Below are 24,290 nucleotides of genomic sequence, written 5' to 3'. Positions count from 1 at the left end.
CCTGTACTGACCTCGCCTTCTGGATGATAGCGGGGTGAACAGGCCGTGGCTTGGGTGGTTGATGTCCTTGATTATCTTTTTGGCCTTCCTGTGACATCGGTGCTGTAGATGTCCTGGAGGGTAGGCAGTGTGCCCCCGGTGATGCATTCGGCAGACCGCACCACCCTCTGGAGAGCCCTGCAGTTGAGGGTGGTGCAGTTGCCGTACCAGGCAGTGATACAGCCTGACAAGATGCTCTCAATGGTGCATCTGTAAAAGTTTGTTAAGGTTATGTTGATTGAATGGCATCTATGAGAGTCTATGAGGGGCTACATATGACAGCATTGTGAACACATCACCTGGATTCACCACCATTACTGTAACAGTGTATGGTTCACACACATTTTTACATTTTACATTTTAGTCACTTAGTAGACGCTCTTATCCAGAGCGACTTACAGTAGTGAGTGCATACATTTTCATTTTTTTTTCCACACACACACTACTCTCATTGTTAAAATGGCCAGCTTCAGTCAGCTGATTCTAGCCATCGCTTCTGGTTAGTTCTAGTCGGGCAGCTTAGTCTCCCATTCAGAGGACCCCCACTTTTGTTAGTGTCTTATTGGTCAAGGTCACGCCAAATACTTATCACCAAATATCCTTCAGCCTATCAGTGACCTTGGTTCCCGGGACTTCAGTTTCAGTTAGTCTATGACCCCAGCATGCTGTGTAGTCAGAAACGTGCTTTCCCCATCTTGATGAGCACTTCCACAGTTTTCCCTCCTGCTGAACTTTTCCTCCTGTGGACTGAATCCCTGTATGTCTGATGGTTAATTGTGCGTGCATCTAAACGTAAGTGCATGGATATTTGTGACATATTATGTGGAGCTAAGTTTTGTGGTCTATTGTGTATAATTACCATATGTTGAGCTTGTTAGTTGCTTGCGCTCCCGCTAGCACTACCGTTAGCATTTGCATTGGAATGCATGAGCATTTTAGCATGACTGTTAGCGATTAGACGTTTATTAGCATTACTCATTTATGGTGCTAGGCTATTTTCTATTCTATATATATATATCACTCATGCTCATTGTAATTATATTATGTATACATTTCAACATTACTATAATGTTTATTCGAGCACATTTGTCTGAGTTTCATTTGAACAAGTCCAACAGGCTGTTTAGTCTATTGCCATGTGACTAGGCCTTATGCCTGCTGTACTGTATAGCTCATGCTGTTTAATACTTACCTGTGCTAGCTTATACAGCCATGTCATTCATATTATAGCAGTGCTATAGTCTAAGTTTTCTTCCTCCTCTTCCCTTTCAGAACCATGGTTAAAATCAGTTCTCACTGGACATCATTCTCAGTTATCTGAACCATGAGTGGTCAGATGTGTGTGTAAATGTGGACATCTTCGTCCATTAAACTCCCCTTAACCTGAACATCCGCCTCATCCTTGTTCTGACCGGACATTCTGTAGTGGTTGCTACCAGCCTTAAGCCAGCACCTAAGGTTTCTTATTACATTCATGGTCCTTTGTTTCTCTACAACCCTACCCCTATTTTTCACTCATGGAATACTAACATCAGCATAATAGCTCACGCATGTACTGTATGTTTGTCACGGATTCTGCCGAGGCTGCCCCTCCTCCTTGCTCGGGCAGGCTTTGGCGTTCGTCGTCACCGGAATACTAGCTACTGCCTATCTATGTTCTATGTTCTACCTGTTGTTGTCTGATTGTCACGCACCTGTTTCCCATCATGTCATTACTCCTTCCCTATTTAACCCGGTGGCTCCTATTGTGTTTTGTGCGTGTTTGTTTTTCGTTTCGGGTGTCGTTTGGTGAGCGGGTTTGTTCCTCCCTGTGTGGAGGTATTTTGTATTGGTTTCTTTACTTATTCAGTAAAGTACGTTTTCATAGAGTTCTGTGTCCTGCGCCTGACTTCGATCCACCGCATTACACTGACACTCGTGACAATGTTGGTCTCTTGAAATGACATTTATAACTTTAGACATCAGCAGGCATTGTTCAAAATAATGTTAAACTGCCAACACATTTGCATGATTGCATACATTTCATGACAGAATGATTACAGTCCTAGCTGGCAGATCCACCCAAGCCCCTTCTGAATGAATGAGTGACTGTTTGTGTGTGTGTGTGTGTGTGTGTGTGTGTGTGTGTGTGTGTATGTGTACGTGTATTTGTATATGTGTGTACTGTATATTGCCATGCCAGCCCAAACTCTAAAGGATTTTAAATGCATGTGTGTTTTATGAAGTTTTAATGCACATCCTCTGCATGGTTCAGTCCCACCGGCCGACTCCCATTAGCTACAGAAGATAAATCAGAGCTTGTTGGGTGCTTGCTGAGGCACCGACAGTATGTGTGTGTGTGTAATGCATGGCAGGTTTACACTCTGTGTGTATGTGCATGGCTTACATCCCGCTGCAGTTATTCTAATTCAAATCCCTCATCTCATGGTTGAGGAAACACTACAAGGCTTTAGACATCTTCGTTCGGCTGAGGCAAGCCTTATTTTGTGTTACTGATTAGGAATGGTGCCCACCCTATTTCAGCAAAATATTCAACAACATTTAATCACTTTATTTTTGGGACAGATTATTCACTAAAATAAGTAGGGTGGTTAGTTCAGAACTACAGCACTAAAGACTATTTATCTAAAGTTTGCCAGTAATTACTTACAGTGGGGAAAAAAAGTATTTAGTCAGCCACCAATTGTGCAAGTTCTCCCACTTAAAAAGATGAGAGGCCTGTAATTTTCATCATAGCTACACGTCAACTATGACAGACAAATTGAGGAAAATCATATTGTAGGATTTTATATGAATTTATTTGCAAATTATGGTGGAAAATAAGTATTTGGTCACCTACAAAAAAGCAAGATTTCTGGCTCTCACAGACCTGTAACTTCTTCTTTAAGAGGCTCCTCTGTCCTCCACTCGTTACCTGTATTAATGGCACCTGTTTGAACTTGTTATCAGTATAAAAGACACCTGTCCACAACCTCAAACAGTCACACTCCAAACTCCACTATGGCCAAGACCAAAGAGCTGTCAAAGGACACCAGAAACAAAATTGTAGACCTGCACCAGGCTGGGAAGACTGAATCTGCAATAGGTAAGCAGCTTGGTTTGAAGAAATCAACTGTGGGAGCAATTATTAGGAAATGGAAGACATACAAGACCACTGATAATCTCCCTCGATCTGGGGCTCCACGCAAGATCTCACCCCGTGGGGTCAAAATGATCACAAGAACGGTGAGCAAAATCCCAGAACCACACGGGGGGACCTAGTGAATGACCTGCAGAGAGCTGGGACCAAAGTAACAAAGCCTACCATCAGTAACACACTACGCCGCCAGGGACTCAAATCCTGCAGTGCCAGACGTGTCCCCCTGCTTAAGCCAGTACATGTCCAGGCCCGTCTGAAGTTTGCTAGAGTGCATTTGGATGATCCAGAAGAGGATTGGGAGAATGTCATATGGTCAGATGTAACCAAAATAGAACTTTTTTGGTAAAAACTCAACTCGTCGTGTTTGGAGGACAAAGAATGCTGAGTTGCATCCAAAGAACACCATACCTACTGTGAAGCATGGGGGTGGAAACATCATGCTTTGGGGCTGTTTTTCTGCAAAGGGACCAGGACGACTGATCCGTGTAAAGGAAAGAATGAATGGGGCCATGTATCGTGAGATTTTGAGTGAAAACCTCCTTCCATCAGCAAGGGCATTGAAGATGAAACGTGGCTGGGTCTTTCAGCATGACAATGATCCCAAACACACCGCCCGGGCAACAAAGGAGTGGCTTCGTAAGAAGCATTTCAAGGTCCTGGAGTGGCCTAGCCAGTCTCCAGATCTCAACCCCATCGAAAATCTTTGGAGGGAGTTGAAAGTCCGTGTTGCCCAGCGACAGCCCCAAAACATCACTGCTCTAGAGGAGATCTGCATGGAGGAATGGGCCAAAATACCAGCAACAGTGTGTGAAAACCTTGTGAAGACTTACAGAAAACATTTGACCTGTGTCATTGCCAACAAAGGGTATATAACAAAGTATTTGTTATTGACCAAATACTTATTTTCCACCATAATTTGCAAATAAATTCATTAAAAATACTACAATGTGATTATCTGGATTTTATTTTCTAATTTTGTCTGTCATAGTTGACGTGTACCTATGATGAAAATTACAGGCCTCTCTCATCTTTTTAAGTTGGAGAACTTGCACAATTGGTGGCTGACTAAATACTTTTTTTCCCCACTGTATGTTCCCTAGATGAGTTCTTAATTTTTGTATGGGTGTCCGTAGGCCCATCAACATACTTGGATTGAGTGATGAATTCCCAATACCTCATGGCTATGTTTACATACAGTTCTTCATCCAGTATCTGGTCTGTAGTCATCAGCAGAACAACATAACTGACTCAAGCATGTTCCATTATGTCTACTAATATCATGGAGGCACATAGTAGGCCTATCCAAGGATATAAAATTACAACAAAATGTTAAATATAATGTAAAAGGCATAGCCTATACCTGACTGGAGCTCCCACAGGGAATGGGCTGTAGTTCCCCTCATTGGTCAGAACAGAGTGCTAATAAAAGTGCAAAATTACTGAGCAGAGCAGAAAGATTGTACCACTGATGGACAATTTCTTTTTACATTTCCACGACTGCTAAGAGAACAGTTTACCTGCACCGTATCCTGTATATCTCTTCATTGGTATGTTGTTGTTGTTCATCAAAATAATGTATTTATCTTGTATCCCTGCACCAAGGACACGTTCTATTCAACCGGCAAATGCAGAGCTACTGTATCTATCTGTTTGCATCATGTCCTATAGCATGCTGTTTAGGTTACAGGTCATAGTGAAGCAGTTTTAATTGGAATCATGTTTGACCTGTTTACTCAGCCGTCTGCAAGCATGCATGTAGCGGAGCGTACGCATGGTGTGCTACAGTACTGCATGTGTTTGCTGCTGGAAGCCTCAACACATTCACTTGACCTTTCAGTAAGGCACATTACCTTACATGCCTGTTTACAAAGTTATGTATTTGTGTGATTCAGTTTTATGTAATTTGACATCTACTTTATACTGAAGTAAACAAGCTGTACCTATTAAAATCTTGTCTAAGCATTTTTTCTGTTTTCAATTTATTCAAATGCTATTTGGAAGGACAACCCAACACCCCAACCTTTCAAAATATTTACTTATATATAATAATAATAATAATAATAATATATTTTTAAACATAATCTGTGAAAGAGACTGTGGTGTCAGCATGACTCCCTGCTTAAATTAAGGTTAAATTAAAATCCAAAATAATGAGTTGACGTGTAAAGTGGATTAAGGGATGATAAATTCTTCATATAGCACTTTCTCAAATTATGAAACTGATCTCTTAATTTCTCTTCAACAGGCTACTCTTGCGACAATCAAAGTCACTCTTCACTTAGACAAATACGTATTCTAAGCATAGTTGTTTGGTTAAAAACAGAAAAATAACATTATGATTGATTTACTGATTGACTGCTATTTTAACAAGCATCACACAAGCAGTGTTGGTAATTATGAAGTGCATTTGATTTTGCTTGTTTAAACAAGACTAGTTTTGGTACATTAAATATCCTGCCCATCAGAGTTGCCCAATGGTAGTCCCAAAGCTCCTCATCATTTGTCAATCAGGGTTAAAACTGTCAAAGACTAACATCACATTATACAGGTACCTTAGGGTGCGTTTAGACAGGCAGCCCAATTCTGATCTTCGTTTTCATTAATTGGTATTTTGACCAACCAGATCAACTCTGAAAAAAATATCTTATGTGATTGGTGAAAAGACCAATTAGTGGAAATAAATATCAGAATTGGGCTGCCTGTGTAAACACAGCCATAGTCTAACTAGCATACTGTATGTGCAATTAATACTACTTGTGGGGGAAACAGTTGTAAGAAATTCCACAGGGAACACATTTCTGCCATGTTTTAGACAGAGAACTAAAGATTGTTTAAAACCCATGAAGAGTTAGCTAGTATCTGTAACAATATTACTGAAATAACTCTGAAACTTTCCTGTTAAACTCTGGATGCTTATACTGCCTATCAACAACCGCCAAAAAATCTCAAATTACAGTTTCCTGTTTTGTATTTATTCTGGAATTATATTTGTGGTAATCTGAATTTTGGTTATTCTCACACTGAAAATGTATGTTTAGGTGGGTTTTTCCAAGATATGTTACATAAGATAGGAGCTCCCTGTGGGTTATTTAATATGAAATGTATTCTTCCTATTCAACACGTCCATGCAAAAACAAAATAGTTTTGTAGAGGCTTTCTGTGTGCCTCCCCAGAGCCATTTGTGCATAGGTGGGTAAATGAAAGCGGAGTGTGCCATGTAGACCCAACACTCTGTATATTCCCCCATTCTCTATATCTTTCTCTCTTTCCCCATTCCAAAGTTCCAGAGTTAGTCATTAAGCCACACTCCAGGGAGACTTGTTAAAAACATTCTGGAGAGATCCAAACTTTCATTTCATTTGTAAATTATCAGTGCGGTTTGTCACAGTCTAAGTCCTACCATGTAGTCCTGTTGTTCTCCTGGGGATTCTGCCACATTTTCTTCCCTTGTAGTTTAGTTCCAATTGAATGTTCTTGGTTCCATAGTTCTATGTTAGTTAAGCCAGTGTGCTGCTGATAATATAGAGGGTTGGGTTAGAGGCATGACTAGCCCCTTCGCCCTTCCGATCTTTCAAGATCAGCTAACCAGACAGGCTCAGAGAGAAAGCAAGGAGTGCTAATGAGTGATGTATTCTCTTCACTTAAGGCCCTTTGGCTACTGAGCTCAGAGACCAAATTATGGGCCAATTTCAGTGCACAGCACAGCTTGAAGACAGATACACTCTGTTGCTTTCTCCATCAAATCAGGCCATCCATTTCTCTGGTCACTTGTGTACACATTATAGAAGCTGACGGGAGGGATGAGGAGGGATGAGGGATGAAGGAAGGGATGGCAGCCTAGTCCTCAGAAATGTTTATGATGACTCTCAGTGTTGACTCAGGGTTATGTGATTAATCCCTTCACTCTCTCTGCCTGGTGATTACACACCACTAGTGTGGTCCTATCTGGGCTTCATAAGCCGGGAGAAGGAACCGTGAGTGAGGAAGATGCTCTGTTACATGACTACTCTTTCCACTCCACATTCCGACCTTATTCTATCCATAGAATACTGTTTAGATATTCTAATTCTATGACTCTATCCTTGGCAAACAGCTATAGTTATACTGTAGGTTGTAGTGCTCCTCACGCTGTTCTCAGGTTTAGCCTATTGTGTTGGAATCTGAGTAGGTTGAATGCTGCTTGTTTATTTAAGTGTTGTACCACTACCAGCCGTTTTCACCAGACTGTCTCGAGATATCTCTTATCTCATCATGCAAGCCATTGCAATCCCAGTGCAGGCACAGAAGCCTAGTACGATACGAAGCAACAAGCAGCCCTCCACTACACTGCCAAGATGATTACAGCCATTCTCCCCAGAATCCCATACACAGAGCTTTTGTCTGATGGGCTTGACACTTACACAAGCTAGATTAGAACATTGGTAGTAGAGGACGGTCTTCATGTAGCCTGGAATCCAAACTGGATATAATTCAGTTTCACAAGTGAAACAGCGACATTCATTTTGGATTTCAGGCTGGTTTTCTGTAGCCTTTATGGAAGTTGCAAAATAAATGGTTGACTGCATTTGAATGGTTCACGTCAACTAGAACGGAGGGTTATTTTCAAACTATTGTCTCTGTTCACATCTACAGAGACATTGGTCTCAGAATGGAGGACCTTGCAGCTTCCATGAAGGACAGAAAGCTATCAGCTATGGCATGCAATCTTTCAGCGCATTGTGCCTCCATAAGAAAGTACACATCTGCTCACATCCGTCTGCTCAATACACATCTGATACGGAAGGCAGGATACGGTTGCCCCAGAGAGAGAGAGAGATAGAGTTGAGAGATTTGACAGGCAACAATGCCTGATTCCCCATATCCCCTTTAAGAACCCCAGCTCCATTGGTTTTAAGAGCACACGGAACTGTTCTCATTATACAGCTGCTGTTCACTTTGGTGCTTACATTGTTTTCGGAAACTCAGCTAACATTGTTTTAAGAAACTCAGCTGATAAATGAATGTCATTGGCTGCCAATGGCTGCTGGGGGCAAAACTGGCTTTAATTCAACTCTGTTTATCAATGTCCACTAGGTTGTTTTACAAAACGAAATCAATAAAATAAAAACTGCAGATGAGACCTCTTGCCACAGCAGATTAGGAATGGTGAACGTATACTTGCCTACTATCCTGTCTGTGTGAAGTACTTGAAATGCAAAGCACACAATATCACTGACAATTTGTGGTAAACAAAAACGCTGTACCTTATTTGCTCAACGCTTCACAACTACACAGTTTAGGCTCTTCTGAGGACAATCCAGCAATTATATCAAACCCTCTTTTCTTCATTCAGTCAAATCATGTTTTATTAGTCGTATGGTATACATCGTCCAACGGAATTCTTACTTCCAGGTTCCTTCTAGACAATGCAACAACAATATGAAATAAAATATAACAATACAAACAAATTAAATGGCTCAGTAGAATAGAATAAACATTTTAGCATAGGTATAATACAGGAAGTCACAATTTATAGTCCAATATTTACATGTGTTTTGGGAAAGGGGATTGGGGGTCAAGTTTTTAAAACGTCTGGTAGCAGCAGCTGATGTGTGTGTAGCATGAATGTATGTGTGTCTGTGTGGGTGGGTATGTGAGTTCGTGCATGTGTGCTAACGTGTAGAGAATCAGAGCAGGTGGTCAGTCCAGTTCAAGTGTTCAGCAGTCTGATGGCTTGTAGATAGAAACTGTCTCTGCGCTTGTTGATATCAGACCTCATGCTCCAATACAGTCTGCCCGACGGTATGGGAGTGAACAGTTCATGGTTGGGGTGTGTGGGGTCCTTTATGATGCTGCGGGCCTTCCTCAGGCACTGTTTCAAATAGATGTCCTGGACGGGTGGGAGAACGGTCCCAGTGATGTACTGGGCGTTCTTCACCTCCCGCTGGAAGGCCTTGCGGTTTTGGACGGAGCCTTTCCCGTACCAACCGGTCAGGACGCTCTCGATGGTGCAGCGGTAGTATTTGGAGAGGATTTCTTCAGCCGTCATAACATGCTGACTAGACCGGGCATGCGCCATCATGCGCATGTTGATTTTGGCCATCCACACCAGACGCGAGCAGGACGCACAGGTTGAAATATATTAAACATTCATGGCCATTTAGCTAGCTAGCTTGCTGTTGCTAGGTAATTTGTCCTGGGATATAAACATTGGGTTGTTATTTTACCTGACATGTACAAGGTCCTCTAGTCTGACAATTAATCCACAGATAAAAGGGTACACCTAGTACATTTCTATTAATCTCTCCTCTTCTTCTTCTTTGGACTTTATATGGCGGTTGGCAACCAACTTTAAGGTGCATTACCACCACCAACTGTACTGAAGTGTGGACCTCAGTTCAGCTTTCAATCGCCACGTGGGTATATGCCCCTAAAAACCAATGAGAAGAAGGGAGAGGCGGGACTTGCAGCGCATCAAGCGTAAAAAATAGAACCAAGTTCTATTTTAGTGCCTGGCTACGCAGATGCTCGTTGACGCGCGCAAGCCGTTTGGATGAAATGATTGAATAAAGTATATGTGTACGCCGAGGAACTTAAAACTGCTGACTCTCTCTACTGCAGTCACGTTGATGTGGTTCAGAGCATGTTACCTTCTCTGCTTCCTGAAGTCAACAATCAATTATTTTGTCTTGCAGACGTTGAGGGAGAGGTTGTTGTCCTGGCACCACACTGACACTTCACTTACCTCCTCCCTATAGGCTGACTCGTTATCAGGCCTACAACCGTGGTGTCATCAGTAAACTAGTCCTGTCCTGGCTGTGTTGTCTCTGTTTTCTGACAGTATTATTTAGATGAGTTCTGCATTGCATTCTAAGTCTGTTTATTGTCCAAAGCAGCATTGTGAAATCCAGAATAATTGTTTTCACAAGTCCCTTGGCACAATGAGTTCTATTCAGTTTACGCTGCAAGTCCAACAGAGAGAGAATAGAGAAATGTTTACATTTTCAACGTCCTAAAACTAAACTGCCCACTATAGAACAGTTGTTTATGTTTATAATATTGTGGTGGCAGAATTTGGGGTGAGCCGTTATAACTTCAAGGGATATGACTGTGATGTTATGCCTTTCATAGACTCCTGGTATGTCTGCACCCTAACACATTGTGTTCCGGAACTGTTGCTTGTATAAAATAACTGTTGTGTAAACAATATGATTGTATTATTACCTCCCACTATATAAAGGGACATGTGACCATTTCCTCTTCGAGTTCTTCCCTGTGAAATCAGAGACAGATCTCCCTCGCAGCTGCTTGAGTAAAGATTTTTCTATTATACAATAGTCTCTGCCTTAATCTTTGGATAGTTTTCCACAACAATATGAAATGGTGGAAACCATAGCTCTCTGCAAGTGATTTCTTGTCAATATCAAGTAGTATTGCATAGCTAGATGCCGTATTGTTGCATTCACATCCTGACTAGGAGAATCCTAAAAGCCTGGCAAGAACAAGGCTAAATGTCAAGCAATAAAGTGGGGTACACCAACATCCCCGGAGAATCCACACACCAAGGCAACTCTATCCCCCTCATCTCAGGGTCCCTTATTACCAGACAGTCAAAGCTTGCCAAGAGTCAACAGGTGTTATAATCTAGTCTCCATCTCGCAATGGAAAATAGATGTTCAAGTACTAAGAAACAAACAGCTCCCTTAGTTGACAGGGAAAACTCCTGCATGCAGGGCATATTCGGTAGCAGCTAGTAGCATGGTCCCTTCGCAGCAGCACACACCTTTGGCTTACACTACTACCAGAGCATTTACTGACAGACAGTGAGGAGAAGGGAAGAGAGGAGGGGAGTGCACTGTGACAGCTTACCAAGACTGTGGCAGGCAGCAGCAGCTTGACAGGCACAGCAAAGTCCCACTGCCTTAGCGCCTCTGGTGTTGTTGACAGTATAGAGAGGTGGGAGGACATCACTGCCATCCACAACACGGCTGCCTGCTCTGCTACACACACACCTCAGAACAGTGCCTTCCCTGTACAGGCATGCCACTCTTCCCAATTGCTTCATGTTCTTTATAAATACTTAAAAAACAAAAACAATACTTCCTAGCTTTGATCGCACTTTCAAGCTATACCAATTTAATAGGTTTATATGTCCTATATGTTTCACTGGAGAGGACCACATATTTAAGACATATTTAAGACATACTCATACTGCCATCTATTGGTGATTTAAGACACTCATACTGCCATCTATTGTATTTAACATTTCTGAACATGCAAGGCTATAATGATCAAATATGAATACTATCCAACAGCCACAATGTTAATCTAATTTTATAATCTCTAACTATTGACTCAAAAGCAGTAGAACAAATCTGTTTGTGGCTGAGGTGAATATATGCATTGGGCTTCAAACATACAATACCCTACTACAGTACATAAAAACATGAAGTTGTTCTGCAGGCTGCAAAAACAAGTCAAGGATGGCCAGTTCCAGGTCCGCAGGGTGAGAAGTTCCCTGCTTGGTCAATACACCACAGAGTATACAGACTGTATTTGTTTAATTAATTCAGTTTTGCTAATTGAGAGATATCATGACAACCCCCCAGACTGTTAACTGTCCTCAACATTACCCACCATGCCAGGGATTTTTTATATGTTCTTCTGTTCAAATTGCTGTCATATGCAGAGAAACTCATCCACGCCATCTTCTCTCTGATCGACTACGGCAATGCGCTGTTTGGGGCCTCCCAGCCAAATCACTACAGAGGCTCCAATTAATCCAGAACAGTGCTGCCAGGACCAACAAGTCAGACCACATCGCCCCGATCCTGGCACAACTCCACTGGCTCCTGGTCAACTACAGGATCAACTCCAACATCCTCATGCTTGTATTTAAAGCCTTCAATGGATTGAGCCCCACCTACATCAGAGACCTCATCTCAATCAGCGAGCCACCTCGAACTCCCTGCTACAGCCACTCCCTACTGCTTTAAGTCCCCAAGACATCTCCGAACTATGGGTGACCAAGCCTTCTGCTCCCTTGCCTATGGAATGATCTCCCTGACCATCTGACCAGCCGCTCAATTACTCAGAACTTTTAAAACAGGCCTTAAAACCTACTTCTACAGACAGTCTCTCTCATAGTCCCAATCTAACATTTATTTAGCATCTAGCCTACTATTGCTATTTTACAGTGGGGGAAAAAAGTATTTAGTCAGCCACCAATTGTGCAAGTTCTCCCACTTAAAAAGATGAGAGAGGCCTGTAATTTTCATCATAGGTACACGTCAACTATGACAGACAAAATAAGAAAATAAAATCCAGAAAATCACATTGTAGGATTTTTAATGAATTTATTTGCAAATTATGGTGTAAAATAAGTATTTGGTCAATAACAAAAGTTTCTCAATACTTTGTTATATACCCTTTGTTGGCATTGACACAGGTCAAACGTTTTCTGTAAGTCTTCACAAGGTTTTCACACACTGTTGCTGGTATTTTGGCCCATTCCTCCATGCAGATCTCCTCTAGAGCAGTGATGTTTTGGGGCTGTCGCTGGGCAACACGGACTTTCAACTCCCTCCAAAGATTTTCTATGGGGTTGAGATCTGGAGACTGGCTAGGCCACTCCAGGACCTTGAAATGCTTCTTACGAAGCCACTCCTTCGTTGCCCGGACGGTGTGTTTGGGATCATTGTCATGCTGAAAGACCCAGCCACGTTTCATCTTCAATGCCCTTGCTGATGGAAGGAGGTTTTCACTCAAAATCTCACGATACATGGCCCCATTCATTCTTTCCTTTACACGGATCAGTCATCCTGGTCCCTTTGCAGAAAAACAGCCCCAAAGCATGATGTTTCCACCCCCCATGCTTCACAGTAGGTATGGTGTTCTTTGGATGCAACTCAGCATTCTTTGTCCTCCAAACACGACGAGTTGAGTTTTTACCAAAAAGTTATATTTTGGTTTCATCTGACCATATGACATTCTCCCAATCCTCTTCTGGATCATCCAAATGCACTCTAGCAAACTTCAGACGGGCCTGGACATGTACTGGCTTAAGCAGGGGGACACGTCTGGCACTGCAGGATTTGAGTCCCTGGCGGCGTAGTGTGTTACTGATGGTAGGCTTTGTTACTTTGGTCCCAGCTCTCTGCAGGTCATTCACTCGGTCCCCCCGTGTGGTTCTGGGATTTTTGCTCACCGTTCTTGTGATCATTTTGACCCCACGGGGTGAGATCTTGCGTGGAGCCCCAGATCGAGGGAGATTATCAGTGGTCTTGTATGTCTTCCATTTCCTAATAATTGCTCCCACAGTTGATTTCTTCAAACCAAGCTGCTTACCTATTGCAGATGCAGTCTTCCCAGCCTGGTGCAGGTCTACAATTTTGTTTCTGGTGTCCTTTGACAGCTCTTTGTGGAGTTTGGAGTGTGACTGTTTGAGGTTGTGGACAGGTGTCTTTTATACTGATAACAAGTTCAAACAGGTGCCATTAATACAGGTAACGAGTGGAGGACAGAGGAACCTCTTAAAGAAGAAGTTACAGGTCTGTGAGAGCCAGAAATCTTGCTTGTTTGTAGGTGACCAAATACTTATTTTCCACCATAATTTGCAAATAAATTCATTAAAAATCCTACAATGTGATTTTCTGGAGAAAAGAAATCTCAATTTGTCTGTCATAATTGACGTGTACCCATGATGAAAATTACAGGCCTCTCATCTTTTTAAGTGGGAGAACTTGCACAATTGGTGGCTGACTAAATACTTTTTTCCCCCACTGTACCTGCCTTAATTCCAAATGTTTTTATTGTATATAATACATTTTTCCTCAGTAGAGCTTTGAGAAAACTCAAGAAAAGCACTTACAAATTAAATGTATTTTGTTCTAAATTACCTGTTTTTCACTGCCTCGACCTAGGTGAAATTCAAGTGTTTACATTGGGCTTTGAATTACTGTCTCATCCCCATGTTTCCCTCATGCTTGACTGAGCCATAATTGCCATTTAAAGTGAGGAGAGAAATTGACCGAGTTGGATCGTTGTTTTGTAATTTACACAATGTGAATAATGTTGCTCCTTGTGCACTTCAAGGTGTGTAGCGCATACTGTTAGTCTTGCCAGGTACTTTGGATTACGTGTAGGTGAGGTTAACATTGCATGAGTATGAGCATGGATCATATGAAAGGGATCTGTACAAACCATCATTCTATTACCAACCAAACTCTGCATCTGCACTGTTCCAAGTAAATGTGTTTTTGTAAAATGTTCAGTGGAAATTGTTAAAAGTAGTCCTTGTGCATACAGTTGTATGGTTTGTTGAACTTTGCAGTCATTGGTTTTTGTTTGACATAGTTTTTCACTTTAAAATGTGTCTGTCAGTGTTACCATGGAATTGCCCATAACTTAATTTACACAAGCCTCCCATAGAGGATTCCCATCTTTTTAACAGACAAGGCACTAACATAATCCATCCTTTTAAAATCACTCATATTTTGCAGTTACATCAACAACCTCTCTATGCCCCAACTTTCCATAACTGCTGCTGAGGGTCATTTCAGAAGCCTCATGAGTAAATGACACTATTCAGAATGACACAAGCTCAGATAGTAATTACACCAACACTGAATACCAGTACTAAACTAAAAAAATTTAAGTCTAATTGATATCAGGGTAAAGAAATTATAATAACAACCAATATTAAATCTACTAAGCTATATGGAATTGTTTTAAGGTCATAACAAGGATCATTTTGCCATTTGATTTTGAAGACCACTTGAAGTATCAAAAACAAATAGGCTATTGAAAAATGTATGAAACATTTTATTTGGCCTTTGCCATTAGCCCATACAAACTCATTGAATAACAGATTCCCCCCCCCCCCCAAAAGAAAATCAAAAGGAAGTTTGTTTTGAAGTGTCTATCCTATATTTGAGAGATCTAAGAAAGATTAGGGAAAAAAAATCTAAACATTTAACCCTATTTTTGGCACTAAGTCTCCATATATACACTTCCGTTAAATTTTTCCAACTATTACCGGGGGACATTCATCTGAATCTTGTGAGGCCTGTGGGCGTCCTAGTGCAAAACAACCGACATGTACGGGAGAGTCTCACCTTTCCACAAAGGGGTCATATTAGTGCGTAGCCCAAACAGTTCGGACGCTACAGACAGAAGTTGGCAGATCGGCTGTACCACCTTCAGGCGAGTCCCAAGACTCTTGTTTGGGGGGTCGCAGAGCAAAACGGAGAACACCATTGTGTTCGTGGGAGTCTTAACTTTCCATAGAGGGGTCATCATTTATACGCCAAACAGTTCAGAAGCTATTGTGAGAAGACCGATTTTCGGGACATCGACCTTAGGGGGTTCAATGTGGCAACATGTATTTTCCTTCAAATGAGGAATCATTAAGAATTTCAAGGGAGACTACTCATTATTCATGCTATCCACAAGTGTAAACTTTATTAGTTTTAAAAGGAACAGAATGAAAAAGCCCTTACATCACATCATACATTATGGTTGGAGTACAGGAGGTAGAATTTAAAAAATAAAAGGGGGGGGGGTGAAGAGAGAAGCACTTCTATAACAGAACATTCTACTGCTCCTGGTGCTACTGTATGTTAGAAAAAAACACAATTATGACACGCCTTGGATTTGGCTTGAGGTCCGTTAGTCAGCCTCTTCCTCCTCAGACTCAGATTCTGGGAAAAACAGATCAGATTTAAGTCAACTGAATAAACAGACTATGGTGCAATAGTGAATACAGCCAAAACTACAGACATCAGACGATGGGACTAGCAGATATTTTGAAGGTTTTTGTACCTACATTAGCTAGTTGAATTAATTGATTTTCAGTCGCTCTGGATAAGAATTTCTGATAAATTACCTGACTAATGTAAAATGTAAGCCATGCTCACCTTCCTCTGCGTTCTTGAGCCACTCCACAAATTTTTTCATCTGTTCCAGGAACACACTCCTTCCTTTGGCAACGTGGGCCTCTGTGTACCACTTCAGAATGGCCTCCTCACTCAAAACATCCGCTGGGAAAAATACATAAACATGAAAATTACAACTGCATGAAGATGCAGTTATGGCTACTTGACAAAGACAATTGTGCCAAACTACAAAGTGTTGATGTGAATCTGTTAGGCAACAGAAACATATTTTCTCATGTCACTCACCTTGCATTCCACACACTAACAGCAAAATATGCTTATTCAGCAAGTGAAAGCGTACATATGTCTCACCTCTCCCCCTCTTATATTTGGAAGAATACAAACCAATCTAAACTGACCACTGTCCCTCCAATATTTTCTGGTGGGCTTGGGTTGGCGGAATAGGAACACACTTATAATGGTAGTTAATCCAGATCCCGCTTTGATAAGCTCGGCGGGAAGGTTTTGGCTGCTACTGTCAATGCAGGGTCATTCAGAAAGGATCAGAAGATAGGATCAAAACACATTGGATACAAGTATCCAAGGTCCCTCCCTCGAACATCCTCCTCCAATGAGCTTTGATAGGGATTGAGGAAACAAGGACTGAGGATGCAGACAACGCTATTCACTGTTCTCCTTTACCTTTGTATAAGTAAGCCTTGTCCAAGCTAGAACAACCCATAGGGCGGGAGCCCTTTTCCTGTTTCTGTGCGTAAGGCAGATTGATGTACAAGTACACTCCCTGGACAGGAAGCTAGTCTGTCACAGGGCCTTTCCCTCAATCCATCTCCTTAATGCTGAGTGCCAAGCAGAGAGGCATCGCTTCTGTTAACTAACCAAAGATATCTCATTGGCTCCTTCTTCTACCCGTGCTTTTACCTTTGTAGAGCAGCACCACGATCTTCTGGAAGGAGTTCATGAAGTGGATGTTGTCGTAGCAGTACTCCTGCATCTTCACGAGCAGCAGGATCTCAGACGCTCCCTGGGATGTAAACGCCTTCAGAAGGGGGCTGTATTGCTGCGGAGAGGTGGAGAGAACGGGGGTGTTTTGTTGAGTCATGAAAACTAGCGACAAAAAAATGACACTCAATCCCGTCACATTGTGGAGCGCCATGTGCCCATCTATGCCCTCCAATTCCAAGGCTGATTGTGAGAATCCTACGGAAATGGTGAACTCAAGTCTCTCTCCGCACAACTCATAGCCTGTAAGCAGTGAAAGTGATGGCTCGGTGAAATCAGTGCAAACCAACCAGCTCACCTTCAAGTGCTTGATGGCTTGTTCTGTGACCAGCTCCTCTTTCTTGTTCCACTCCACATAGCTCATAACACTGGTCCACACGATGCCGATCATGGTCTGCTCTGAGATGTTGTTCTTCTTCATCTCCTCCCTGGCTGAGGCAATGATCTGGAGGGAAAGGATGATAGGAACGTAGGTCAGTAAGTAAGGAACAATAGCTTCTGGTTATTGGGCATGTCATCTCCATCCCATGCTAACAAAATTAGGAATCATAATCTAACAATATCCTTCAACACAGACCAAGGCTGTGATCCGATTCTCTACCCCAAGTGTGCTCAAATTCACTCCTCCTCACTCCACATGCTAACACCAACCCAATGCTTCTAAATCCACAAGGGAGAATGAGAGCAATTGCACCCTTCAAGGGTTAAGGGTAGGGAACTCAACCAGTGGAGTCCTTCTCCAGCAATCAGCATAGACCCAGACTTCGGACTCACGTCTTTGAAAGCATCCCCGCGTTCCATTTGTTCCTGGAGATCCTTCTGAAGCTCCTTACGGGACCCTATGGCCTGCTGGTTCCTGGCAAAGTCTGACAGCTCTTTGAGACCAGCATCTGTGAAGTACTTAGAGAAATGCTCACAGCTCCGCTTGTTGGCAGGGAACAGCTCCTGCAAGACACAAGGTGGAACAACAGGCTTTACATCACATAATTAAATAGAACAAATACTATTACATTGTATATTTATGCTTAAGCACTGTCCGACAGAGAACGCTTCTCCTTGGCAATTTCTCAATTCATCTTTCCTCGATTCCTTGCATCCTTTCTCATCACCTCCTTCTCAAAACCCATTGGAAAGATGGTCAAAGGGGATCGACCTTGGACCTTCTCCTCCAATACAGTTGAGGCGGCGGCGAGGAGATACAGCCAAATAGACAAATTGAGATACAACCTTTGTATTCCCGGGAGAGCTGCCCATTCTTAACTTCCCTGCTACCCAATTACTGTTTTACACTGACCCAAGGAAAACTAGCATGGCTTCTGTTTGGACATCACCTACATGATTGGTGGTCTCACTCACCAGAAGTCTGTTATCCATGCCGACCTTCCGGAGACTTCCTGCCACAGAGTTGATATCCTTCTCATGGATCCAGGATTTGAAAAGTTTCACAGCAAAGGCTGCAGAGACACCTGGGTAAAAAAAATAGGGGGAAAACGTTTATTTTAGGCCTAGTGCCTACCAGGTGAAAAGACAAATTCCACGGGACACGATTCTACAACTTTTACAAGTCTGCCCCGTAAAAACAGAAATGAAGCAACTTCAGACATAAGGACTGTTGTATGAGACAAAACCATAAATATGCCCTTAGTAAATTCACATTTTACAGTGAATGTATGCAACTTTCAATTTAAGTAAGCAAGTAACTGGATACGAGCTTGTAAGTATACAGGCTGGTTTCCAGGACACAGATTAAATCTAGTCTTGGATTTTTTTTAAATAACACTCAATAGAGAATCTCTATTAAAAGTGATTTTTAGTCCAGGACCAGGATTAAAAGGATGATGCAAGATCAGATTAACTCATGGACTCTGTGTCCAGTATGAAGGAAGTTAAGAGGTAGTTTCACGAGCCAATCAGAGACATAAAAATTGTATCCATGAGTTCATCAGACTCTGGGTAAGTAGATAAAATCTCATACTATCCCTTTCATTTTTTGTAGCAGAAGCATGCCCTATTGAACTGGCAGTGCTGCACACCTTCTTTGACGAGGTTCTCATTGTAGAGGCTGTTGAGGATAGAGGCTGAGATGTTCCCATTGGCCAGCAGGATGCCAGTCAACATGGCCAGCTTGTTGCGCTCAGACTCAGTGAATCCCTTTAGGAAGAGTAGCAACTGCACAGGAGAGAAGAACAAGAGGGAAACTCAAACACTCTGAAACTTAGAATGGAATACAATAGAATGCTGGTATAAGAACAGAATGGAACGCAATTCTATCCTTACCAAACTTGAATGGCATATTCTCCAAAGACAGGAGTATACTGTTTGGATAGAATGCAGCACTTTGGACTGGATAACATTGAACATAAGTTGAAAGAATTGCATATTCTATAACCATGTCAGGCTCAATAATGTCATCCATCTGACATCTATCAAGACTGCATCCCAAATGGCACCCTATTCCCTTTACAGTGCACTCATTTTTACCAGAACCCTACGGATGTAATTTGGGAAACAGCAATGAGTTGAATAACTAATTTACGGTGACAACCGGAATATCCAACAAATAAGAGAGCAAGTCATATATTGAACAATGTTGCTCAAGAAGACAATCAACAATGTATTCACCTTCTTGATCTCCTCTTCGAACCCTTTCTCCAGGTACTTGTAACGCCTGATAAGCTTGTTGAAAACCTAGGTATCGAAAAGGAAAATAAAATCAGATCTCTAAAAAACAGCCCAATGTCAATACAAAAACTGTAGCACACTTAACAAAATCAACCTTTTCTGTTGGTAAAAAGGAAAAGGGGTTTGAACCACCACTACTAATATTGCTAGTAAGTCAAGGAAGCATCATATTCAGCTCTTTATTGCTAAACCAATAACAAACACCATTGCACAAGCGTACCTGAGCATACGCTTGCATGGTCTCCAGGTCTTCTTGTGCTGTAAACAGACAGAACTCAGTACGGGTCAAGTCATCTGACAAGGTACCCCCTGGGGCTGAACAAGAAGAAAAAGGGGAAGTTATTATACAGACTTTCGCACACATTTTTCATTCTATTCTTTCACCAGAATTATATTATTTTCCCAGCATTCTAGTGTATTCTATTCTTTCCCATTCTTACACTAACATTCTATCCTTACCCAGCATTCTATTATATTCCATTATATCCTTACCCAGCATTCCGCCAGCCACCAGGATGTCGAAGAGTGTCTCAGCATAGCGGCGGTAGTCAAGCTTGGCACCAGAGGCATCAAGAAATTTCGCAACAGCGTCCAGATCACTGCCAGTTTGGTTCAGACCTTGTACAATGGTTTCCTGAAACTGAGTAGGGTCAAACACCTTCTTTTCATCTGTTGAAAGATCAATGCATTCATTAGGGCCACAAATTTACATTTTAGTCATTTAACAGACGCTCTTATCCAGAGTGCCTTACAGTTCGTGAGTGCATACAGCATTTGACCAGTCATGATATCAATATTCAGTTTATACCCACCTCTCTTCCTAGTTTTAAAACGCTGGCCTGTAAGCGTTGGCTTCTGAATCTTTTGATTACTCATAAAAGACACCCTGAATGAGACAAAGAGAAGATTATATTATTATAGCTGAAAGATTAGCTCATGTTAGTTGCTTTAACTGCATTACTTTCCCAGCAGATCCGACCCGCTTGCTTACAGCTGTACTAGGGTCAGACAGCATTCCTGTATATATTAAGACACAGAGGAGCCGGCACAAGACATGGCTCGGAAAACGTACCTCAATCCAGAGATGAGAAATGCATACTCAATTGTCCCATTAACCCAACTGTTACACAAAGAAGATTGAACGACTGCTAGTTTTTTCCAGAAAACTGTCCTTTTTGTCCCCATGCTAGGTAGCAGAAGCCACAGCAGCCATTTTGAAATAGCAGTGTTAGCCAATCAGCTCCTTTGTTGTTCAACGGGATGTACCATTACATAACGGCTGCTGTTGTTACTGCTAGCTAATGAGGACGAAAATGTCAGTTTACTTATAAACAAAGTCATTCAATTTTCTCTGTGTAACAGTTGGGATAATGGGACCAGGGGTGAAAGTAAGTCAGTACAGCGTCCAGGCATAATAAATAGTGGGGGTACGCCGTACCGGTAAAACGTGAGCCTATCACAAATAATACAACATGCCCAAAAAGCTACAAGCTATTACACCATTATTTAACATTACTGCATGTCAGACGAATGAAAAAATAGCAAATTGACTGGAAACCGGGTGGTATCAAATTGCGCAGTGGTTTGAGGAGAACACTTACATTTTGTCAAGGCAGAGATTAGTGGCTGAGACGCTTGCGGACAAGGCCTAGACAGAGGCGCGCGTGGACAACAGTGGATACATCAATTCAGGCTACAAGTGTAGGCCTAATGACAATCACAGAATGTCATTACAATACACGTAGGTGTTTTGTAACAGATGTCTCTTTCCATTCATCAAATTGCGGGTGCACAGTGCACTGTTTGTGTTTGGATGCTGAAATTACTTTGTGAGTGGACGAATATGTGCGGGTAGCCTACAGGAGCGTCTTTGTTTGACAATCTGATGAAAACATAATGACTGGTTGTGTTTATGCCACATTATGAAGGCATAGGCGGCGTGTCCTAAGGCTAGGGGAAGCTTTCCCTAAAGTATATTTAATTAAATTGGCAAAATGATATAGCCTAATTAGCTTACTCCTGTCTATACAGAAATAAATACAATAATTCAAAATAGGATACACCCGAAAGCATGATTTGTCCACAGAAGATCATTAGCTTGTTAAAAAAAAAACCTGTGGATTGTTTTAGATCACATTGCCTACAGTCGGAAGGGCCTGCAATTTGGGCAGCGCGAGCTGCAAATACCAAACAGATGATTGTTGAAGTGCAACTGTCAGTGAAAAGCAGAGACCCAGTCAGGCATATCGCAATATTTAAAAATACAATCGCTGAAAAACTGTTTGGAAAGCAAATAGCTATTGCTGTAAAGAGATGACAATGAAGACTCCAATCTGTCTTTTAGTTATCAAAATTCTTAATTTAATTGAGCGAACAGTAGCCTCATATTGGCACCAGTGGACATCAGCCATATCCCTGATGAGTGTGCAGATGCATATTCACTGTCTTTGTCATTGGGTCTGTGACACTTTTGTTTGATTTTAGACAATAATTTCCTCCTCCAGGATATATGGATTTCATATTGAATTTGTGTCTCCACTTTTCGTAGGCCAATTACCAGAGGTGGGACAAAGTCATTGTTATGCAAGTCACAAGTAAGTCTCAAGTCTTTGCCCTCGAGTCCCGAGTCAAGTCGAGTCAAAGATGAGGCAAGTCCCAAGTCGAGTCAAAAGTCAAAGCCATCAAGTCTCAAGTCGAGTCCAAAGTCCTACATTTTAGTTTCGAGTCATTTCAAGTCCTCTTAGCAAGCCTTTGCAAGTCATTACAAGTCCTCGTAGCAAGTCTTCTCGAGTCATAAGGCGCAAGTCCAAGTCAAGTCACGAGTCATTGATGTTAAAGTCCAAGTCGAGTTGCAAGTCTTTGTACATTTTGTCGAGTCGAGTCTGAAGTCATCAAATTCATGACTCGAGTCTGACTCGAGTCCAAGTCACATGACTCGAGTCCACACCTCTGCCAATTACATGGATCAGAGAAAATATTTTTTATTGATATGTTTGTCAGTGTCAGCAGAGTAGGCTACCCTGTAATTTTTTTAGTATAAAAAAAAAATGCACTAGGGTGTCCCATACCGGTAAACAATTACATCTACTTTCACCCCTGCATTCGGTGTACATCCATTTCTCATCCCTGGATTGAGGTACGTTTTCCGAGCCATATCACCCCTGCGGTGTCTTAATACACTCAGTAATGCTGTCCGACCCTAGCGTAGCTGTAAATAATGGGGTCGGATCTGCTGGCTATGCGTTACTTAGCTAGCTAGTTAGCAAGCTTAAAGGCCCGCCGGCTGGCTAACTACACCGGCCTCGGAGATGCAATCCATGCATGGCCAAGTTAGCTAGCTAGTTAGTAAGTTACTGACGAATTTAACTGCAAATCAACAAATACTGACCATCTGTAAAATCTTGCAAGACGAACTAGCAAACTACTGCTGTGAAGACATAGCTAGCTACAACGCATGCATGATTGACAGAGTTAACTAGCTATCTAGAGTAAGCTAACGTTAGCTAGCATGATTGCTAACGTTAGCAAACTTACGCAGGCGTAATAAACTTGATTGATTTAGCGATCTACAACTGTCGTCAGCATACCAGACATACAAGTTCAATTACACTACTTACCGAAATCAAAGTTATTCTCAAAAACAGTCGAAGAAACACGAAGTACTGCGACACAACTAAACTGGCTCGATCAAAAAACAGTGAAAAGTGAAGTGTGTACTACGGCTGCGCAAGGCTGATATGACGTGATTCATTATGCCGCGTTCATAACATCTCTAAATTTCGTAAGTACCCGCATATGACTGGGAAAACCCACATGAACGCCCCTCCAACTGCTAATTGTGGGAAACTCGTATTTCATCGCGAACTCCGAGTTTCCCCACTTTCAATTCAATTTCAATTTAAGGGCTTTATTGGCATGGGAAACGTATGTTAACATTGCCAAAGCAAGTGAAGTAGATAGTAAACAAAAGTGAAATAAACATTTACATTAACATTCACGTCATTTAGCAGACACTCTTATCCAGAGCGACTTACAGTTAGTGAGTGCATACATATATATTTTTTTTTTCATACTGGCCCCCCGCGGGAATCGAACCCACAACCCTGGCGTTGCAAACGCCATGCTCTACCAACATCCCTGCCTGCCATTCCCTCCCCTACCCTGGACGACGCTGGGCCAATTGTGCGCCGCCCCATGGGTCTCCCGGTCACGGCCGGCCACGACAGAGCCTGGATTTGAAGTTCCAAAAGAATAAATACATTTCAAATGTCTTATTATGTCTATATACAGTGTTGTAACAATGCGCAAATAGTTAAAGTACAAATGGGAAAATAAATAAACATAAATATGGGTTGTATTTACATTGGTGTTTGTTCTTCACTGGTTGCCCTTTTCTTGTGGCAACAGGTCACAAATATTGCTGCTGTGATGGCACACTGTGGTTTTTCACCCAGTAGATAAAGAAGTTTATCAAAATTGGGTTTGTTTTCTAATTCTTTGTGGATTTCTGTAATCTGAGGGAAATACAGTGGGGAAAAAAAGTATTTAGTCAGCCA

The 24,290-nt window shown here is 41.9% G+C and overlaps 1 protein-coding gene across 1 annotated transcript; it reads right to left on the bottom strand.

The window, feature by feature from the left end:
• Nucleotides 1–15,587: 15,587 nt before the first annotated feature.
• On the bottom strand, nucleotides 15,588–23,458 carry LOC121555012 (basic leucine zipper and W2 domain-containing protein 1-A). Its single transcript, XM_041868773.1, has 12 exons — nucleotides 23,352–23,458; nucleotides 20,547–20,620; nucleotides 20,227–20,403; nucleotides 19,955–20,049; nucleotides 19,675–19,740; nucleotides 19,086–19,221; nucleotides 18,409–18,518; nucleotides 17,827–17,997; nucleotides 17,351–17,497; nucleotides 16,972–17,110; nucleotides 16,075–16,197; nucleotides 15,588–15,858 (listed from the first exon to the last, which is right to left on the bottom strand). Exons 2-12 carry the CDS (start codon nucleotides 20,608–20,610, stop codon nucleotides 15,827–15,829), a joined length of 1,260 nt encoding a protein of 419 aa, XP_041724707.1. The 5' UTR covers nucleotides 20,611–20,620; nucleotides 23,352–23,458; the 3' UTR covers nucleotides 15,588–15,826.
• Nucleotides 23,459–24,290: the final 832 nt, after the last annotated feature.

Source organism: Coregonus clupeaformis, chromosome 40 (genome assembly GCF_020615455.1).
Source record: "Coregonus clupeaformis isolate EN_2021a chromosome 40, ASM2061545v1, whole genome shotgun sequence".
NCBI lineage: Eukaryota > Metazoa > Chordata > Actinopteri > Salmoniformes > Salmonidae > Coregonus > Coregonus clupeaformis.
Note: the sequence above shows the minus strand (reverse complement) of the source record. Positions and strands in the feature narration are given on the sequence as shown.